The sequence below is a fragment of the Oncorhynchus mykiss genome, chromosome 31 (assembly GCF_013265735.2).
Source record: "Oncorhynchus mykiss isolate Arlee chromosome 31, USDA_OmykA_1.1, whole genome shotgun sequence".
Classification (NCBI taxonomy): Eukaryota; Metazoa; Chordata; class Actinopteri; order Salmoniformes; family Salmonidae; genus Oncorhynchus; species Oncorhynchus mykiss.
The window spans coordinates 28,225,399-28,245,950 of NC_050571.1; the positions used below are offsets into that span (position 1 = coordinate 28,225,399).

A 20,552-nucleotide genomic window follows, 5' to 3' on the forward strand; every position below is an offset into this window, starting at 1 on the left:
GTTTTGACTGAACAGTATATAGTAAGTGCATGGTTTGCGGGAGGCTCATTCAGAGAAACTGCTGTCAGACAAACTGAATGTATCTTCGAATCCAGGCCAGGATCAAGGTAAGTGACAATATTTTCATATTTTTTTTACTTCTTTTATTAACCTAGTGACACATGAAAATCTATACAAGGTGATGCGGATGTATGTGATGGTTCTGCAGCATATTTAATCTAATGGGCCGTTCCATATGAATTCAATCCCTTTCTGACCGCATCCCTTTTGATTTGAACAAAACCTTCCCTACATGTTTGCCCATAGTAGAAGTGGTCAGAAAGATACCTTTTGGACCTGAATGCCAAAACACTCAGGAGATAAAGGTGCTCAAAGTTGACCCATTTTGCATACCCCACCCTACCATGAGACATGCCTTCATCACTGAAAAAGATAAACAGTTGAGTTTGATATCATTTGAAAGCTTTCAAACAGGGTTGTCAAACTATTTTGGAAATCTAGATAGTTTTTAATGTTGTTGTTTTTTGGACATCAATGATCTTAAAACGTGCAAACTCAGATTAGTGTATTTTTCAGAGATGTTGTAGCTTAGACCCTATTTTACATCATCTGAGGTGTTTTTGTTGGGCCCATCATTGGTTGAGACACAGCATGCTATTGAATACAGGTTGGGTGTCATTTCAATAATAGCAATAGAATGGACCTATCCCTTGCTATTGAATACAGGTTGGGTGTCATTTCAATAATAGCAAGAGAATGGACCTATCCCTTCAGACCATTGCAATTTAGCTGGTATACCACTGACATTTACATTGAATTGCAATTTCAACTTCCAATTACCACCAGAAAGATGGCCGCCGGTACACCCACCGTTGAATATCAACTTCAATTGGAATCTCTATGCTATTACAGTGCCTAGAGAAAGTAAGCTGCTTAAAAAAATCAATAAATAGTAAATTGTTTTTCTACAGATATACACAACCTAATTTACATTTCCAAAGTGAAAGAAAAATTATAGAAAAATGTCAAAATTAATAAAAATGCAGTCTTGAATGCAACCTATGTGTTGTGATAATTACGTTGTTTGCTCTATAACCTGTTAGTTCATATGCCTTGTGACTGTGATATATAGTCCTAAAGGCCGAGTCAATAAGAAGACACAGTGGCAGAATAAATTCACCCACACCTTTGTTTCATCACAAAACTGGAGAGCAACCTCTGTCCATTGAAGTCCACAAAGCATATTACATGTAACAAACAGTTACAGTACATGACCTACAGCATGGTCAACCAAGTTAATGTTTCCAACATTTATTAACTACTGAACAACTATTGATTTACAACCACAGATAGTCTCAAAGAAAACAGGAGCTGCTTCCACTATTCCAGCATCATTTCAACTTCAACATTTCAACATCAATCTAATCACCTATGCTTTGTCTAATGACAACTAAAAGATACCAAAAACAATTTAGTTCAATCAATGTAAGCTAAATATGATTTGGCTGTCCATGGTTCTGATTTCTCTCTGTGTGTGTGTGTGTGTGTGTGTGTGTGTGTGTGTGTGTGTGTGTGTGTGTGTGTGTGTGTGTGTGTGTGTGTGTGTTTTTCTGGGGGGGTGGGTTCTGATTTCTGTGTGTGTGCTTTCATGCAAGCAGAAAAAACATGTTGACTCACCCTACTTGTGGAGAAACGCCAATGCCAACCTCCTCTCTTTCAAGTTGAAGAAATGGTCTATGACTGTCATACGGCTTTTAGTTTTGGTTGTCTTTTTTTGGGGGGTGCACCAGGACTATTCACAGCTGAGCTCACCCAGTTTAGCTCAAAGCTGATTGGCTATTATTTTACACTTTTTTTTAGCAGGGGAGGCCAAATGCTCGCTGGCTTCCCTTGCATTCAATGCTACAGGCAGCAACAATGTCATATTATTTTTGACCAGACAGCATCAGATAGATGGGCTACATGTACAGAGACAGAGGGGCGCGGTTTTGCTATCCTCGGATGCTTTCTTCGGTGAGATACATTCAGCCTCTTGCAAATTCAAAGAAAATTCTGAAGCACAGATAGACAAAATATTATTTAGAATATACATATATTGTTACATTTTTTGGGGAAAGCCTGGCTTCTTTTGGCATCCATGAATACATGCAACTGCTGCTTCTTAGAAAGCCATCCTGGTATGTCTTTGGCATTAAAATGTGTGTAATTGTCCTGCTTAAAGAAGACTGAGGCAAGGTTTTCCTTAACTTTTTTATCTGGGCTTTGCTCCTTTCATCTTTCTTTTGATCCTGACAAACCCCCAGTCCCTGCTGGTGACGAGCATACCCATACCTATACCCATACCCATTCCTGAGTTGTCCAAACTCAGTCTTGACGTAAATTTGCTTGAAAATCAGAGACAAGGTTTGAATATTGCTGTCCATCAATGACTCCAAACCAAATTGAATGGATAAATGTTGCCCTAAGAATCTTATTCAAAATTATTCACAGCTGTAATGGCTGCCAAGGGTGTTTCCACCAAGTATTAACTCTGGGGTATGAAGACATACGCAATCAAGACATATTTTATTTACTTGTTATAAAAATAAGGGGAAATTGAAAAGGGGAAATCAGATTTTCAACATTTTAATGCCATATATACTACCGTTCAGAAGTTTGGGGTCACTTGGAAATGTCCTTGTTTTTGAAAGAAAAGCACATTTTTGGTCCATTACAATAACTTCAAATTGATCAGAAATACAGTGTAGACATTGTTAATGTTGTAAATGACTATTGTAGCTGGAAAATGAAGATTTTTTTTATGGAATACCTACATAGGCGTACAGAGGCCCATTATCAGCAACCATCACTCCTGTGTTCCAATGGCACATTGTGTTCGCTAATCCAAGTTTATCATTTTAAAAGGCTAATTGATCATTAGAAAACCCTTTTGCAATTATGTTAGCACAGCTGAAAACTGTTGTCCTGATTAAAGAAGCAATACAACTGGCCTTCTTCAGACTTGTTGAGTATCTGGAGCATCAGCATTTGTGGCTTCGATTACAGGCTCAAAATGGCCAGAAACAAAGGACTTTCTTCTGAAACTCATCAGTCTATTCTTGTTCTGAGAAATGAAGGCTATTCCATGCTAGAAAATGCCAAGAAATTGAAGATCTCATACAACGCGGTGTACTGGTCCCTTCACAGAACAGTGCAAACTGGCTCCAAACAGAATAGAAAGAGGAGTGGGAGGCCCTGGTGCACAACTGAGCAAGAGGACAAGTACATTAGAGTCTCTAGTTTGAGAAACAGATGCCTCACAAGTTCTCAACTGGCAGCTTCATTACACCAGTCTCAACGTCATCAGTGAAGAGGCGACTCCGGGATGCTGGCCTTCTAGGCAGAGTTTCTCTGTCATGTGTCTGTGTTCTTTTGCCCATCTTAATCTGTTATTTTTATTGGCCAGTCTGAGATATGTCTTTTTCTTTGCAACTCTGCCTAGAAGGCCAGCATCCCACATTCACCCCTTCACTGCTGACGTTGAGACTTTTCTACCTGAATATGACCCGGCACACCTCCAGGCTGTGTAAGGGCTATTTGACCAAGAAGGAGGGTGACGGAGTGCTGCATCAGATGACCTGGTCTCCACAATCCCCCGACCTCAAACAAATTGAGATGGTTTGGGATGAGTCGGACCACAGAGTGAAGGAAAATCAGCCAACATGTGCTAAGCATATGTGGGAACTCCTTCAAGACTGCTGAAAAAGCATTCCAGGTGAAGATGGTTGAGAGAATGCCAATGGTGTGCAAAGCTGTCATCAAGGGAAAGGGTGGCTATTTGAAGAATCTCAAATATAAACTTTATTTAGATTTGTTTAATACTTTTTTGCTTACAACATGATTCCATATGTGTTAATTCCTAGTTGTGATGCCTTCACTATTATTCTACAATGTAGAAAAAAGTACAAATAAACAAAAACCCTTGAATGAGTCAGTGTTCTAAAACTTTGGACTGGTAGTATATATACACACAGTACAAAGATTTTTAAAAGTGACAGGGATTGTACAATAAAGTCAGGGACTTATTTCCATTTTGGTCCATATTTTCTTTTGGCATAAATACATATACAATTGCATAGATATAGAAACATTACAGAGATACAGACAATAAAATGTTTTACTGTTCACTTTTTACATTCTTTTAAAAAGCGCCGGTATATAAAAATGTGTTCTTACCAGATACTCTAATATCCACTGTTTTAAATTAGTCTATCTGCTGTGGTATTATGCTGGTGGACATTTCTGACAAATAAAAAATAGTTGGATAGGTACCTGAGAATTTTGTGGATCAGATCACGTTGAATTAATACTACTCTTTTTTGGCACAGATAACCAGCCTAGCTGCTTAAAATGCTCAACCTCCAGATGAGTATGAGGGAGGAGTTTAAGGACAATTCTTACAAGCTTGTTTTGGCAGGTTTGTCGTTTATTCTTTAGATGTTGAGTGCTGCTGGTGAACCATGATGTGCAGGCATAATCACTGACACTGGACTAGCGCACTTGCCAGACTCTTTAGGTTGTCTATAGGTAGGTTTCCATCCGATTGGCAACAGATTATTTTTAGGTGAATATTTTAAAATCTGCATTAAAAAAGGTGCAATTTCCCATCAGCGTTCTGTTTCTATCTAACTGACTTGTTCAGGATAAAGTACATGCGTAAATATGTAGTGCACATAAAAATCATCTTTGAGGTTAAATTCCCATGTAACGAATAAATAATACAAGTTAAATGGGTTTCCATCAGATTTTCAACTAGGCCTACTGATTGTTGTCACAAAAATGTTGCATAGGTACAGCCCATGTGCCCACTCTGCTACTGGAACGTGCACTTTAGCCAACAGCTTGCAGATACAGTACAGTGCGGGAATAGCCTACTTTATGATGAGATTATTATGCACAGAAGTGCGAGATTGTTTTTATTTGTCAAACGGCGGCCAAGAATCGATCATCACGTCACCAGAATAAGACCCTTGATATTTATTGAAAGGAGCATCAAGCTCATCACTGTGCGTTTTCACCACCCTGTGAAGTTAACTATAATTTATTTCATCTGTAGCCTAATAAACTGCATGCTTTCCTGAGTCGTAGTGGAAGGACCATTCCAAGTTTACTTCAATATGATGGCTGTTATATCAATATTTGTGCATAAAATAATTTCCCCCGCCATTTCACGCATAATTAATTTTACAGACAAAAAGATCGCACCTTGTCTAGCGTATTTTGTAGTGTCGACAATTTGGTCAATGTTTTTTATCCGACATGTACTTTACTCGCAAAAAGGTTGGATGGAAACCTGGTTAATGTCAAGCCATATTGAGGATGGTTATTACAAAAGCAGCAGCTACTCTTCCTGGGGTCCACACAAAACATGAAACATGACATAATACAGAACATTAATAGACAAGAAAAGCTCAAGGACAGAACTACATGAATAAAAATATAAATAAAGAAAGGCACACATAGCCTATAAAGCAATACATGCACACAAACTCTCTAGGTCAAATTGGGGAGAGGAGTTGTCTCATGTGGTGTTGCTTTATCTGTTTTTTGAAACCAGGTTTGCTGAAAATTTGAGCAATATGAGATGGAACGGAGTTCCATGCAGTAAGGGCTCAATATAATACTGTGTGCTTTCTTGAATTTGTTCTGGATTTGAGGACTGTGAAAAGACCCCTGGTGACATGTCTGGTGGGGTAAGTGTGTGTGTCAGAGCTGTGTGTAAGTTGACTTTGTAAACAATCTGGGATTTCAACGTATTAATCTTTCTTATAAAAAGAAGAAGTGATGCAGTAAGTCTCTCCTCACCTCTTAACCAATAAAGACTGGCATGCATAGTATTTATATCAGCCCTCTGATTACAATGAAGTTCAAGATGTGTCGCTCTGTTCTGGGCCAGCTGCAGCTTTACTAGGTCTTTCCTTGCAGCACCCGACCACACGACAGGACAATAATCAAGATAAGACAAAACTAGAGCCTGCAGGACTTGCCTTTTGGAATGTGGTGTCAAAAAAGCAGAGCATCTCTTTATTACGGACAGACCTCTCCCCATATTTACAACCATTGAATTTATATGTTTTGACCATGACATTTTACAATCTAAGGTAATGTCAAGTAATTTAGTCACACCATTCATTACCAGATTCAGCTGAAGTTTAGAACTAAGATAATGATTTGTACCAAATACAATGCTCTTAGTTTTAGAGATGTTCAAGACCAGTTTATTACTGGCCACCCATTCCAAAACAGACTGCAATGCTTTGTTAAGGGTTTCAGTGACTTCATAAGCTGTGTTTGCTGATGCGTATATGGTCGAATCATCAGCATACATGGACACCCATGTTTTGTTTAATGCCCGTGGCAGGTCATTGGTAAAAATATAAAAGAGTGGAGGGCCAAGAGAGCTGCCCTGCAGTACACCCCACTTTGCATGTTTGACATTAGAGAAGTTTCTATTAAATAAAACCCTTTGAGTTCTGTTAGATACAGTTGAAGTCAGAAGTTTACATACACTTAGGTTGGAGCCATTAAAACTTGTTTTTGAACTACTCCACACATTTCTTGTTAACAAACTATAGTTTTGGCAAATTGGTTAGGATATCTACCTTGTGCATGACACAAGTATTTTTTCTAACAATTGTTTACATACAGATTATTTCACTTATAATTCACTGTCACAATTCCAGTGGGTCAGAAGTTTACATACACTAAGTTGACTGTGCCTTCAAACAGCTAGGAAAATTCCAGAAAATGGTGTCATGGCTTTAAAAGCTTCTGATAGGCTAATTGACATCATTTGAGTCAATTGGAGGTGTACCTGTGGATGTATTTCAAGGCCTACATTCAAACTCAGTGTCTCTTTGCTTGACATCATGGGAAAATCAAAAGAAATCAGCCAAGACCGCAGAAAAATATTGTAGTTCTCCACAAGTCTGGTTCATCCTTGGGAGCAATTTCCAAACGCCTGAAGGTACCACGTTCGTCTGTACAAACAATTGTACGCAAGTGTAAACACTATGGGACCACGCAGCCGCCATACAGCTCAGGAAGGAGACACTTTCTGTCTCCTAGAGATGAATGTACTTTGGTGCAAAAAGTGCGAATCAATCCCAGAACAACAGCAAAGGACCCTGTGAAGATGCTGGAGGAAACAGGTACAAAAATTATCTATATCCACCTTAAAACAAGTCCTATATTGACTATAACGAGTCAAGGTTAAGGTCCCCAAGAAAGTGCACCTCTCTGTTTGCATTGTAAGTCGTTTTTTGGGGTATCTGCACTTTACTATTTATACTTTTTACAACTTTTACTCTTACTTCACTACAGTCCTAATGAAAATAATGTACTTTTTACTCCATACATTTTTGACACCCAAAGGTACTTGTTAGAAAATGATGTCTGGGTGTTGGAATGTGCCCCTGGCTATCCATATATTTTAAAAACAAGAAACTGGTGCCTTCTGGTTTGCTTAATATAAGGAATTTGAAATGATTTATACTTTTACTTTTGATACAAAGTATATTTTAGCAATTACATTTACTTTTAATAATTAATTATATTTAAAACCAAATACTTTGACTTTTACTCAAGTAGTATTTTACTGGGTGACTTTTACTTTTACTTGAGTCATTTTCTATTAAGGTGTCTTTACTTTTACTCAAGTATGACAATTGGGTACTTTTTCCACAACTGTGCATAAATTGTAGCTGTATATCACCTAGTCAAAACTGAAAAATAGCTCAACTTTGAACACCACTATAACCTGAATGTTTTGGCATTCAGGTGCAACAAGTATATTTCTGGCCACTTCGACTATGGGCAAACATGTATGGAAGGTTTCATTCAAAACAAAGGGGTGCAGTAAGAAAGGGATTTAAGCAATATGGTACGACCATATTCCTAAATAACAATTTAGTGACCATATGAAATAAAATTAGAATAATAGTGACTGGTTTACTTGACTGATCGGTTACTGAAAATGTAACTGTATATGGTATTTTCTTATACATAGGCTGTTGTTGATTGTCATGGGCAGTTTTCCATTTTCTTTCATAGCTTTTTTTTTTGTAAAAGCTGAACAAATATAACATTGATATTATGGATAGTATTACTCAATTGTTTTCTTTTCATATTCAAAAATAAGGGTTCTCTTTCGTTTTCGTAACTGGTCGCCAAACAACCTATGGGAACTTCTGATGACTGTAAACATCTTTGATATTAAGCATCTCAATCAGGTCGCAAGAAGGGAAAGGAGTTCCCATAGGTCGTTCGGCAACTCGTCACTCTACTCAGAGAAACAAGGTTACATCCGTAACCCAAACGTTTTGTTGAACTTTATCATTTGACAGCAACCATAGCTGAAGACAAAGACAGAAAGGTGGTGTATGTGATGGGACTGGACTTGTGTTTCAGATGTTATTCACACTTCAGAGCCAATGTGTTATTTCCTGTTTTGGGGGATTTCCCTCATAAACCAAAAGTGAAACCAACGTTCTAAGGGATGTCTGTGGGCTCCAGTGAAAATTATTTCTTTCAGATTAACAAATTGTGATCCCACTGCCTTCACTCTTGAAGAAAAAAAGTACTATCTAGAACCTAAAAGGGTTCTTCGCTGTCCCCATAGGAAAACACTTAAGAGCCCTTTTGGTTCCTGGTAGAACCTAAAAGGGTTCTCCTAAGGGGACAGTGGAAGAAGCCTTTTTTGAACCCTTTTTACTAAGAGTGTATTCGACCTTCACTGTCAAATGTTTTGGCAGGAGTTGTAATGGCGGGACAAGGATTTCAAGGTGCACTGAGGGTCATGCTCCTTGTGTGTCTCCTTGGACTAACACAAGAGTTTGGTAAGAAGTGCTGTTTTCACAATACAATGCAAGTTTAAAAGTGGGTTTAATTTAGTGTAGATGTTTTGTATTCCAAAAATATATACAATATACAAAAAAAAGATTAACAATAATTAACTGATTTCCGTAGAACTTGAGGACAAAGACTGGGACGAGTTGAGGTCTGATGTGGCTGCGCTGCACAGATTGAAAGGATTACCTGATCAAATGACACATAGGACCACAGGAGCAGACACCAGGTGGGTTTAATTCAGCCTTGATATCTCTGTCAAACCTCTCTTAGCCATTGTTGATTGAGATGTTCAATATTGTTTATCTCTGTTTAGAGAGATAACAATGCACGGGACCAGGACAAAGAGATTCAGCAATTACAGGTAACATATCCACTCAGAGAAGTGACAAAATGTATTATTGCCCAGTACAGACGATTGAAAGAGGAATCACATAACAGCAAATGATTTAGGTAGTACCAATCTATTGTATTTCCTCAGGGCATATGTGGAGAAAAAGCCCATGGCTTTATTTGATGGTCTTAGGGGATGTGACAATTTTACAACATGCGTCATTCAAATGGACCAGGTAAGAAAGTGTCTGTTAAGCTGCATGTATGAACAGTTATTTATGAGCTATAATTGTAATTCTAGTTCAGACATGTACAGTTACAGTAGCATATCTTTATTCATATTTATTCCAGTCATTTAATTTAAATGTGCAAGCTGGAATTGGTAGGTTATATCAATTTTTGGACTTTTAAATTAATAATATAGGCTAGTCAATATAGCATTACCCCACCGCAAATCATAGCAGCACCAATATAGCAGCACTCCACCGGTAAATCAATAGATCTGATTAATGCAATTCCATCTTTGATGACTGTAACCATAGAAAAAATGTGTAATAATATATGCAGCAATGAACGGGGTTCACAGGGTGAAAGAAAGGACTCAAGATCAGAATTCTATCATGCAGGAACTATCTTCCTTTCGGTGCAATCATGAGTGTAAATACAAAATCTGGATATGTTACCGTGGAATCAGTCTTGAGTCTGCAGTTTACAACGCAAAATCTATATCTATAATCTATAAAAATATTTTGTATAACTAACCCAAGATAGACCAGAGCCTGTCGTTTCATAGTGGGCAGAACAAACAAGGACGTGGGCAGAGCCAAGCACAAGCTAGTGAGATGTTTGGAGATGTTTGGACGCCATGGATCCCACTCCCATACTCCCCATCTGTATGTCCCGTCTGCTGTTTGTGACCGGTTGATCTATTGGGCCCACACGTCACCCTCCCCTGGTCATCATGGGATCGGTTGGACAGTGCGCTGTTTGAGCGGGAGGTACTGGTGGCTTACCTTGGCTAAGGACGTGAGGGGTTATGTTTCCTCCTGTTTGGTGTGCGCCCAGTGTAAGGCTCCTAGGCACCTGCCCAGAGGGAAGCTACACCCCTTACCTGTTCCACAACGGCCTTGGTCACACCTGTCGGTGGATTTTCTGACCGATCTTCTACTCTCACAGGGTAACACCGTGATCCTGGTCGTTGTGGATCGTTTCTCTAAGTCCTGTCGTCTCCTCCCCAGTTCACCTCTAGGGTCTGGAAGACATTCATGGAACGTCTGGGGGTCTTGATCAGCCTTACTTCAGGGTTTCACCCTGAGAGTAATGGCCAGGCATTTCTGTTTTTTTTCTGTAGATGTTATAACAATGTATTGCTACCACTGTATCATCAAAGGTATTATCTATGTGAGTTTCAGAGATAATCAGAATATGAATGTCATCTGTTAATAGCAAGTTATTAATTTCATGAACCATGTTTCTTACGTTATCTTATATGTTAACGTGGGCTTTTTTTTAGCACCTTTCTGGAATGCTTGATTGTTTTCATTACTTTACTTGGAAGCTTAGCAGAAGTAGAAATGCTCATGTTATTTATGTTAGTGCAGGGTGAGCTGCACACAGTGGACTTCCTCCTAGTGCACACTGGCTCAGTGTTATCAGTATAACTCTGGTTCATAGGCACATGATACCTGTATACAATAGCTGTAGGATTAGCAGAAGCATTCACGGCAGTTAGAGGGACATAAATTAGTATACTTACATTGTGTCTAACAAGGCCCCTGGTTTAATGTACATTTGCTGAAGCATTATGACAACTCAGCGACACAATGGTAGAGATTAACTGAGCTGGGCTTGGGTCATTGATAAGTCATTGTCTCAACACAGCCATATAATGCTGTGAAAGGATCCAGGAACCCAAATTATTCGGGTGGATCCCATCCTCCATATGAAATGTGTTTTGTTTCCAAAAGGTATAGAAATTGTCAGCAATAATCCCTTTCCAGTTGTGAAGAAAAATAATCCCACTAAAGTGTTCAATGCCACGATTCAGAGAGGGTACAGGACTAGATATGATGGGTCTTTTATTAGTGTTTCAAAAAACAAGAATTTAATCCATTTTAGAATAAGGCTGTAACGTAACAAAATGTTGAAAAAGTCAAGGGGTCTGAATCCTTTCTGGAGGCACTGTAAATAGGAGACAGCAAATTAGATGTGCAAGGATAGATGTTGTTGATGGTGTAGATAGCATGAATCTGTAACAAAAATTATGTATTAGCAGTGAGCTAATGCGACCATTACATTTAGAGCATGCTAGCTAACTCATTTGTTCAGCAATAACATTCAGAAGTACATCACAGAAACTCGCAAATCTAACAGGGACTGAGATGCAAAAATACCATCTGAGACATTCGCAGACCTCAGCATACTCCATCTGCAGCTGGATGCTTATGAAAAATACAAGACAGTTACACAATTGTGGACCAACTTACTTGTAGTCTTTCTTGAAATGCATTGCTGGTTAAGGGCTTGTAAATAAGCATTTCACGGTAAGGTCAACACCTGATTTGATTTGACTTAACACACTTAACCCAAAAATGTATCCACGTTTTCATCATCATTGTAAAGCCCTAAATTAGTTTGTAACTTTGGCTAAGTTATTTCTGAAGTTTATTATTTATTTCACGTGACGACTGATTCATTTACGTCTGTCCCTCATTTTAAGGTCAACCCTGATACATGAACAGAGCTCTCCTTTTGATATGGTGAAACTATTCCTCTTAAAATATTTTTTTTCAAAAGAAACATTGAACATCTAATAGTCAAACCATAGAGTAAAAGTGGGAGAGATGGTTCTACTCTTTTTGGCACCTACCTTCAGGGGGCCCCCCACCCTAAAAGGTACATGGCCATTTCGGTCAGATTGTTCTTCAAGACGTTCAAATGTTCACAGACGACATTGTTGCACAATGATTACTTGAAGTCTCTTAAATACATCGTTACAGTTGTTGATTAGCTAGCTAACACATTCTTGACATATTAGTATAGACATGAAATCAGTCAAGCCACCACAAAACAAGACATAGTATCAAGAACAAGATACAACTAGCTGAAACGAGCCACCTATGACATCAAAACGATGAAATAACACACGTGGAATCATGTAGTAACCAAAAAAAGTGTTACAAAAATAAAAATACATTTTAGTTCAACTGTCGTAGCCCAACAGAACCCAAAATATAATCTTGTTCAGCCTGGCTGTACTCCATTGTTTGTAAACAATGCAATTGTAAACCATAGTGTCCGAAATTATTGACAACCTTGATAAAGATGAGCAAAAACTGATAATCCTGATTGAATCGTGAACAATGATGAATGAGAAAGTTACAGAGGGTTGAAGATGACATGCTAACCTCTCACCATCACCAATATCAGGGAGGTTAGCATGTCATGATTCATTCAGGATGATCCGTAATCATGGTAGCATCCACATGAATGTAGAAGTGTTCAGAAACATATTCACTTCTTATTTACAATAAAAGTGACTCCAAAATGACACAATACATGACTTACATTAATTTCTATTGGGCACAAAATAATCTGAAACAACCAAAACGAATATAAAATGCATCCAACAAGTTTCACAAGCTTGATGTAGTCATTGCGTGCTTGGAATATGGGACCAAATACTCAACTTTTTACTACTTTATTCATAAAAATCTTTCGGGGTGGCAATCATTTTGATGCCTACCTTTTTGAGAAAAACAAGTATTACTTTTGGGCATACAATATAGCTCAGTATTTGAGTACAGTCATTATTGCTCATCTTTATACATTTTATATTTTAGTAGACACTCTTACCCACAGCGACCTACAGGAGCAATTAGGGTTAAGTGCCGTGCTCAACGCACAGATTTTTCACCTACTTGGCTCAGGAATTCAAACCAGCAACCTTTTGGTTACTGGCCCAACACTCTTAACCGCTAGGCTACCTATCAATGGTGTCAATCATTTCGGACCCCACTGTAGTTTCAAAAAATGGTTAAAACACACATTTTTATCTCATGGAGGGTCAGCCTTCGCATCCATGGATGGTCAGTCCTTGCTCTGTCTATGCATTTTAGAGTGGTTAAATTTTTTGAATCCCGGATTCAATCTGTTTTTTTATTGTTTTTTTCCCTCAGGATTTTGAAAGGTTTCTGGAAGAAATTGATGGACAAAAGATCCAAGATTTGCTGCTGTCTGCTTCTGAAATGTCTTACACCTACAGCAACAAACTTCTCCTTATAATGGACAAGGAAGAGTGGACTCGTCAGCGAGTAGAAGAGGAGTACAGCATAGATCCTCATTATTCAGTAATGGTCAGTGATGCTTGTATGTACAATGATTCATGTCTCCCAACCGTTAACAGTGGCACAGTGGTGAAGATATTTGGTACTGCCTCAGAGGATGGACATACTCTGTCCGGTTACTCTGGTTCCTCACTAGCAAATCTAATGTTGAAACGATCATTGAGATCAGCATCCGTTTTCTCCCTTGACATCAATACCACGTCTTCATTTCATAATGACTTCATGAGGGTTTTTAAGTATCATGACAATAATGCTGTCTTGGAAACTACCAGCCCGGGAGATCTTCTCATCTTTCAAATCATGGATCACACTGACACTGCAGCTGAGTACCATGCTCCAAAGAGACCCATTGATCACACCACACAGTATGATAAACAGCACATCCTAATACTGGAAGATAACCCCATTGTTCGGGAAGCTGCTAAATTTCTATATGAGAAACATCCCACTGTGACCTCTGTGTACATCCTGGAAAACCAACAGCCTAAACTGATCAAAGGCGACCCGGTGCCACTGTCAGAAGAGAGCAGACTGGTCCTTGTAGGCCATGGGAGCAGAGACAGCGAAGGAGAGATGAGGTTTGGAGGGTACAAAGCCGAAGACGTGGCTGACATCATTGGACGTACTGCCAGGACTAGTGACCATATTAAAACCACAAGTGTGGTGGCCTGTGAAGTTGGGTCTGATGAAGCCTTCAAGAACACCCTGTTAAAAGAGCTCCACACCAGGTCTATTGAGACAGAACTACACCTAAGGAGTTCTTTGCTCCAAGTCAGCCACTCTGGGGAGAAGATAACTGTAGAAATAACCCCCACTGGATTGGAAACAAGACATAAGGATGACAGCAAGAAAGTGGTGGCAATGTTAGACAGAGATGGAAATGTCGTCACTAGAGAACAGTTCAGCAACAGGGGGGAAGGGATTTTTTCAAATGAGAGAAACTTTCTAGGGGAAACTTCTGTTCAAGAACGTTTTAAAAAATACAGAGACACATGGCCAGACAATCCAAAGAGATTTGTTGAATCTTATGCACGTAGAACATATACTGATAAACTTGAAGCCTTAACCTGGGCAATTTTTGAACCAATGAAAAGTGATAAAAATTCAAAAAAGTTACAGACAAATTTGGACAATGAAGAGTTTCGGATATGCAATATTGAGAGGCAAATGATAAACGGAAGAAATACAATAAAGGAGAAAACATGGATTGAAGATAACAATGTCATTAAAGGTATTCTTGATAACTGCTATGAAATGAAGTCAGGTGAGGATATTCTAAGTGTGATCCATCACAATGCAAAGCTTGGAGAAGATAAGACCACCTACCTGATGTTACATGACTGGATTTATGAGATAAACCCCCAAACTTTATATGTGTATCCAGTGGGGAAAAAGCTCGACAACAATGAAAAGGGAAATCAAAACAGAATAGATGAGATAAAACGTTGTGTTGAGGAACAGATTGGCAAAGAACATTATCCAGCCATCCGTGAAAATATAGGAGGTGGCAAAGAAAGTTATCCTAATTTTGTGAAAGAAACTCTTCAAGGGGAATACATTAATAAAGGCTCACAAGGTATGATGAAGGAGGCATGGTACAGAACATATTTCTTGGCATCAATAATATCAGAGTCCTCCAGAAATTTCCGTACATTTCCTCTTGTCCTGATGGCCTTAGATATGGCCCACAGCACAGACAATAATGTGAAAGAGAAAGGTTTGAGTTTCCTCATGGAGAATCATCCAATGACAGCAGGTGGTACTTGGGTGGATCCAAGTAGGCGAGGATTTTTTGGTTCGTCCTCAGACAGAGATTCTAGCAAATTAGAAAACAAATCAGAAAAAACACGTAAGACCCCAAAGGAATTAATAAAGAATCTTTTGGACCTTACAGAAAAAGAGAATAATGTGTTTGAAGAATGGTGTAAATTGAAAAAAATTGATAACAACAAGGTAGCAGATGAAATGTTGACTCTTGCAAATGAGTATGAGCTAGTGAATGAGAATTCAAAAAGTTCATTCATAGAGGATTATAATTATTTCTTAAAGGAAATTGGCAAACAATCAACCCAAAATGAGGTCACTGGACTTTTGGGTGGGTCCCATGATGGCTCCGTGACATTGAAAGATCTACATTCCGCTTCAGAAGTAGAGCATTCACTCAAGCTCGCTTCATATTACGCCAGGTCCTCTACTATGTTTGCTGAACAGATTCACAATCAGTTGAGGAGAGAATTTGGTGACAGGCTGGACTCGGAGGAACTACATGTCAAAGAAGGCAGTATTAGGCTGGAGGATGGACAATTTCGATGCCAGCTTACATCGAAGAAGAATCTCCGGGAAACAATTGAATTTAAGGTGGAGTTGCATCCAGAGGGACAACTATACACAGAGAAAATGTGGAAAAACATGGAGACAGTTCATGGCCTGGAGATTCCAGATGGGACCCATTCTCACCAGGTCTTGAAGCACCTAGAGCACACAGGGATGGCAATTGGAGCAGTGGGACTCATGTTGGGGATGCAAGGAGCTGTTCATGCTTTTGAAGAGGGAGACATTGAACATGGTACAATAGCCACGTTACAGACTGTACATGGAGTCACAGGAATGACCTTGGCTGCAGTTGGAAAACAAGTTCCTCAGGTTTTGGAGCGCAAGGCAATGAGAGCCATGGTAACATTAATCAAAAGCCCTGTGGTGAAACGTGCCCTGGTGGTTATGCCAATCATAGGGATTGGTTTTGGAATTTACAATATTGTGGAAGACTTTAAGAGGAAAGATGCACTGGGGTATATTGATGCCACCTTCGATGCTGCAATAGTTGCCTTGGATTTTCTTGAAATCGTTCAACCAGAACTGGCGCCATTTATTGTGCCAATCAACCTGGCACTAAATACCATACGAATGTTCTTTGATGATGTATATCTTGATATTCAGACTGAACTCATTCATTTACCATCAAATGCTGGAGTTTTGGCAAAAATAAGAGCATTCTTTGTTGGCTTTGGGAAAGGACTTTTACACTTTATCCTTGATGTGGCAAGCTTTTTTTATACCATTCCTTATCGTGAGATTGAGGAGGGACGAAGGCTTGTTCAACAAATTTCAGACCACCAAAAGTACTATTATTTTGCAGAGGTACAGGATGGGAGAAAGGCCATTGATTTCACAGCTGGTGAGGATTCTTGGAATGGAGGGAGTATCACTTTTTGTCTCTCAGACCAGGGACCATCTGACTTCTGCATGGATTATTTTGTATCCAGTGACGAAAACTTGGGGAAAAGGTGTTGGACTATTGACACACAAGGAACTAAAGACATTGTTCTAGGCATTGGAGAATCACATAGATTAACTTACAAAAACATAGATATAAAAATACTCCTATTCATAAAAGTTGGCTCTATGTCTGTCGTTTCTGGTTATGAGGCTTTGTCAGACACAAGATTTGGAACATATTGGGGAAACAATGAAGCAAATAATTTTTTTGCCGTTCAGAAGGCAGATGACGACCATGGCATTGAAGTCATGTTGAGCTATTACTACAAGCTTTATGGGAAAAATGGTAATGACGTGTTCTATTTGGGACCTCAAAAAAGCTATGTGGAGGGGTGTGGCGGCAAAGACACTTTCATCATTCCTGTCTATGGAGGAAACACGATTATTAATAACTATGATCCTTTCAAATCAACAGATGTCCTACTCCTCGGCGTTAACTACAGTCAGATTTCTGTCAGTAAGTCAGGAAATGATATGGTTTTAAGATATCTTGGTAACCATAACATTAGGATTATGAACTGGTTTTTGGGGGACGAATATCGCCACATGAACATGATGTCAGAGGACGGAGTCCTGTTCGACATCTCCACCACAGTGATTTCCTCTGTCCAACTGATTGCCAGAGGTATCAATAGAATGTCTAAAACTCAAGGCCAGACAGTGAACGCTTCCGAACCACTTCTCCTTAGCGTTACTAATATCATGGGGTCTCCTTACAATGACATACTAATAGGAAATAGACAGAAGAATCTGATTGATGGTGGAGGGGGTCAGGACCACCTGAGGGGAGGAGAAGGAGAGGACATATATATGGTTTATGAGAAAAAACTGTCAAAGATATTCATTGAAAATCACTCCTATGACAATGAAACAGACCTACTGGTGATAGAGGCAAACCTTCATGAATTCAAAGTTAATGTGGATGGAAACCATCTCAAACTGATGCCTTTTGCTGATCAAAGTTCTGATGTGACCTTAATGAACTGGTTCCGTTCAGATGCGGACAGGCACTTGCTTGTTATCACAAAGGATCTGGTCACCTTCAGCATCTCTGAGAACACGGCAGCCTGTGAGCAGATTGACTCATTTAAGAGCAAATGCCTCATAAGTCAGAATATAGATTACAGAAAGTCCACAGCTGCTCTACATGTGGATCTGCAGGAGGATGAGGCTTTACAAAGTGTCACAGAGGTGCGAGGCTCAGCCTTCAATGACATCATCAAAGGGAACGTACAACGCAACACAATTGTGCCAGGGCGAGGAACAGACTTTCTTCAGGGGCGAGGAGGGGAGGACTGGTATGTTGTAACTCCAGGTCAAGGCTTGAAAATCATTGAGAACCACTCACCCGATCTGGCTACTGATGTACTTTTCCTGGGAGAAAAATATGATTTAATCAATTGTAAATGTAATGGACCAGACATTTATCTCTCCATAAATGGCTCACAGGAAGTCCTATTGAAGGGCTGGTTTCACTCAAGGAACTCTCAACACCTCCACATCCAATCAGCTGATGGAATAACATTTCAACTGGAGTCCAATGCCAGCAGTTGCAATGGCTCCTTAAAGCTGCCTCAGTCTGTGGATTTCCGAAATAGGGTGACTGGAGAAATCATGAAGATGAATAACAGCGACTTTGCCTCAGTGGTGGAAATGTATGGCTCATCTGGTTTCGACAGCATGGAAGGAAATGACAAAAATAACATGCTGGATCCTTTTACTGGAGGTGGTAGCATGGTGGGAGGAGATGGGGAGGATACCTACGTAGTGAACACTGGATATGGAACCAACATCATGATTGAAAACTTTGCAGAGGATGAAAGAATGGATACTGTGTTGTTTGAGATGGATTTCCTTGGTGGTGGTCAACTCACAGTTCAGTCTGACAAGCATGATGTACTTGTGAGCACAGGTACACAGGGGCATAAAATTCAGGTCCGAGTGCTCAACTATAATTCAGGGAAACAACACCAACACCTTAGCTTCCAGAGCTCTGATGGAGTGCATTTTTGGGTTAGATCTCCAGTTGGAAACAAAACGCGTAGCTTTCAAAAGCCTTGGATTGAAGCTTACAAAGTGACAATGAAAGGAAAACTGGGAGACTGCCAAATAGATCTGAGTTCTCAATCAAATTTATCATTGGTTCACACTGTGCAGGGCTGTCCCCATGACTCCAATTACATTACAGGTAATGAGCAGGAGAACGTACTCTTCGGTGGCATCAAGGATGATGCACTGGATGGAGGGGCCGGCCATGACACCTTGCTGGGGGGTCAGGGCAATGACATCCTGATTGGGAACATAGGAGATGACACTCTTTATGGAGAGGAAGGGAGTGACACCATGATGGGCGGCTCAGGCTCTGACACCTTTGTTCCCGGACCAGGGGCTGATCTAGTGGACGGGGGCCCAGGGAGAGACACTGTGCTGTACCAGGGGGATCATGAGAGGGGTGAGGGCGTTTACGTCAACCTGCTGAGCGGAGAATGCCGTCAGGCAGATGCCGAGGGAGACGTGTTGAAGGATGTTGAGAATGTGATTGGCACTATCTACTCAGATATCTTGGTGTCTGGCTACGAACCTGCCCTACTAAAAGGCTCTGACGGCAGCGACATTCTAGTGTCCCTTGTGGGAGGAGATTACTTGATTGGAGGAGAAGGAAGTGACATTTACATGATGGTTTCCCACCATGGCTCAGTGATCATAGACAACTGTGCCACAGATAATGCCACGGACATTGTGTACCTGCGCTCTCTGTCTGAGAAGTCTGTTGACTGTTCATATCTACTTGACGGAGTGTTTCTGACATTTTATGGACTCGGCGACACTACTGTTGACATAGAGCTGCGAAACTGGGTCAACTTCAGTCATGAGTGTGGCCATCTTATGCTGGTCCTCAATGAGGGTGAAATATCTGTAGATGAACTCATGCAGGAGTGTGAGTTGAGATATAACATGCAAAGAGTCGTGGCAACTGTTACATTAATCCTTCTACTTTGTGTTTTACCTGGTATTATTTTGGTAATAGCTTTTGTCCATAGAAAGAGGAAGAGGGGACAAAGAGGGAAAGACAGCAGTGATAGACCTACTGAAATGGGGAAAGACACAATAGAAGTGCGAGAAGAGGACGCACCTCTCCAGGGCTTAACTTCTCAACCTAAAGTAGAGGAAGAAGAGGAAGAGAAGGAAATTGAATGAGAACGATAGACATTCAGTAACTCAGGACAGGACCTCAGAGGATGTAGAGGAGACAAGTGAGTGAACGACACCCTCATTATAAGTTTGGAGGACGAAAACAAGGGGAGCAAAATATATAACCACATGGCATAAAGTACTAACCAACTCCCTCCACTTAATATCAAGCAAATGTAACCTGACCACTGGTTTTTATGTTAATCTCTTACTAAACACAGCTATGAATACCTAACTACAGTATCAGAACGAATCACTGTTCATAAATAATCACTTCTTGTTATTATATCCTTATATTATACAAAAATAGCTCTCTGTCTGGAAATATTACAAATGTACAAATATCATGTTTAAATCAATGAAATGTTAATAAAATGCAAAGCTCAATCGTTTTATGGACTTATTTCTACCCTACTATACATCTATGCTTGAATTTACCAGTTCCCTTTCAGCTTGGATGTGGCATGTGTTGAACTGAACAGCAGATGACAGTATTGGAAAGCCTAGCACTAGTGGTTT

General features: G+C 39.8%; 1 protein-coding gene across 1 annotated transcript; it reads left to right on the top strand.

Annotated features, from left to right (window-relative positions):
* The first annotated feature begins 38 nt into the window (after positions 1–38).
* LOC110504927 lies at positions 39–19,165 on the top strand. The gene is made up of 7 exons (XM_036970185.1): positions 39–107; positions 8,793–8,876; positions 9,007–9,115; positions 9,203–9,250; positions 9,368–9,455; positions 13,398–13,574; positions 19,030–19,165. Exons 2-7 carry the CDS (start codon positions 8,801–8,803, stop codon positions 19,132–19,134), a joined length of 603 nt encoding a protein of 200 aa, XP_036826080.1. The 5' UTR covers positions 39–107; positions 8,793–8,800; the 3' UTR covers positions 19,135–19,165.
* Positions 19,166–20,552: the final 1,387 nt, after the last annotated feature.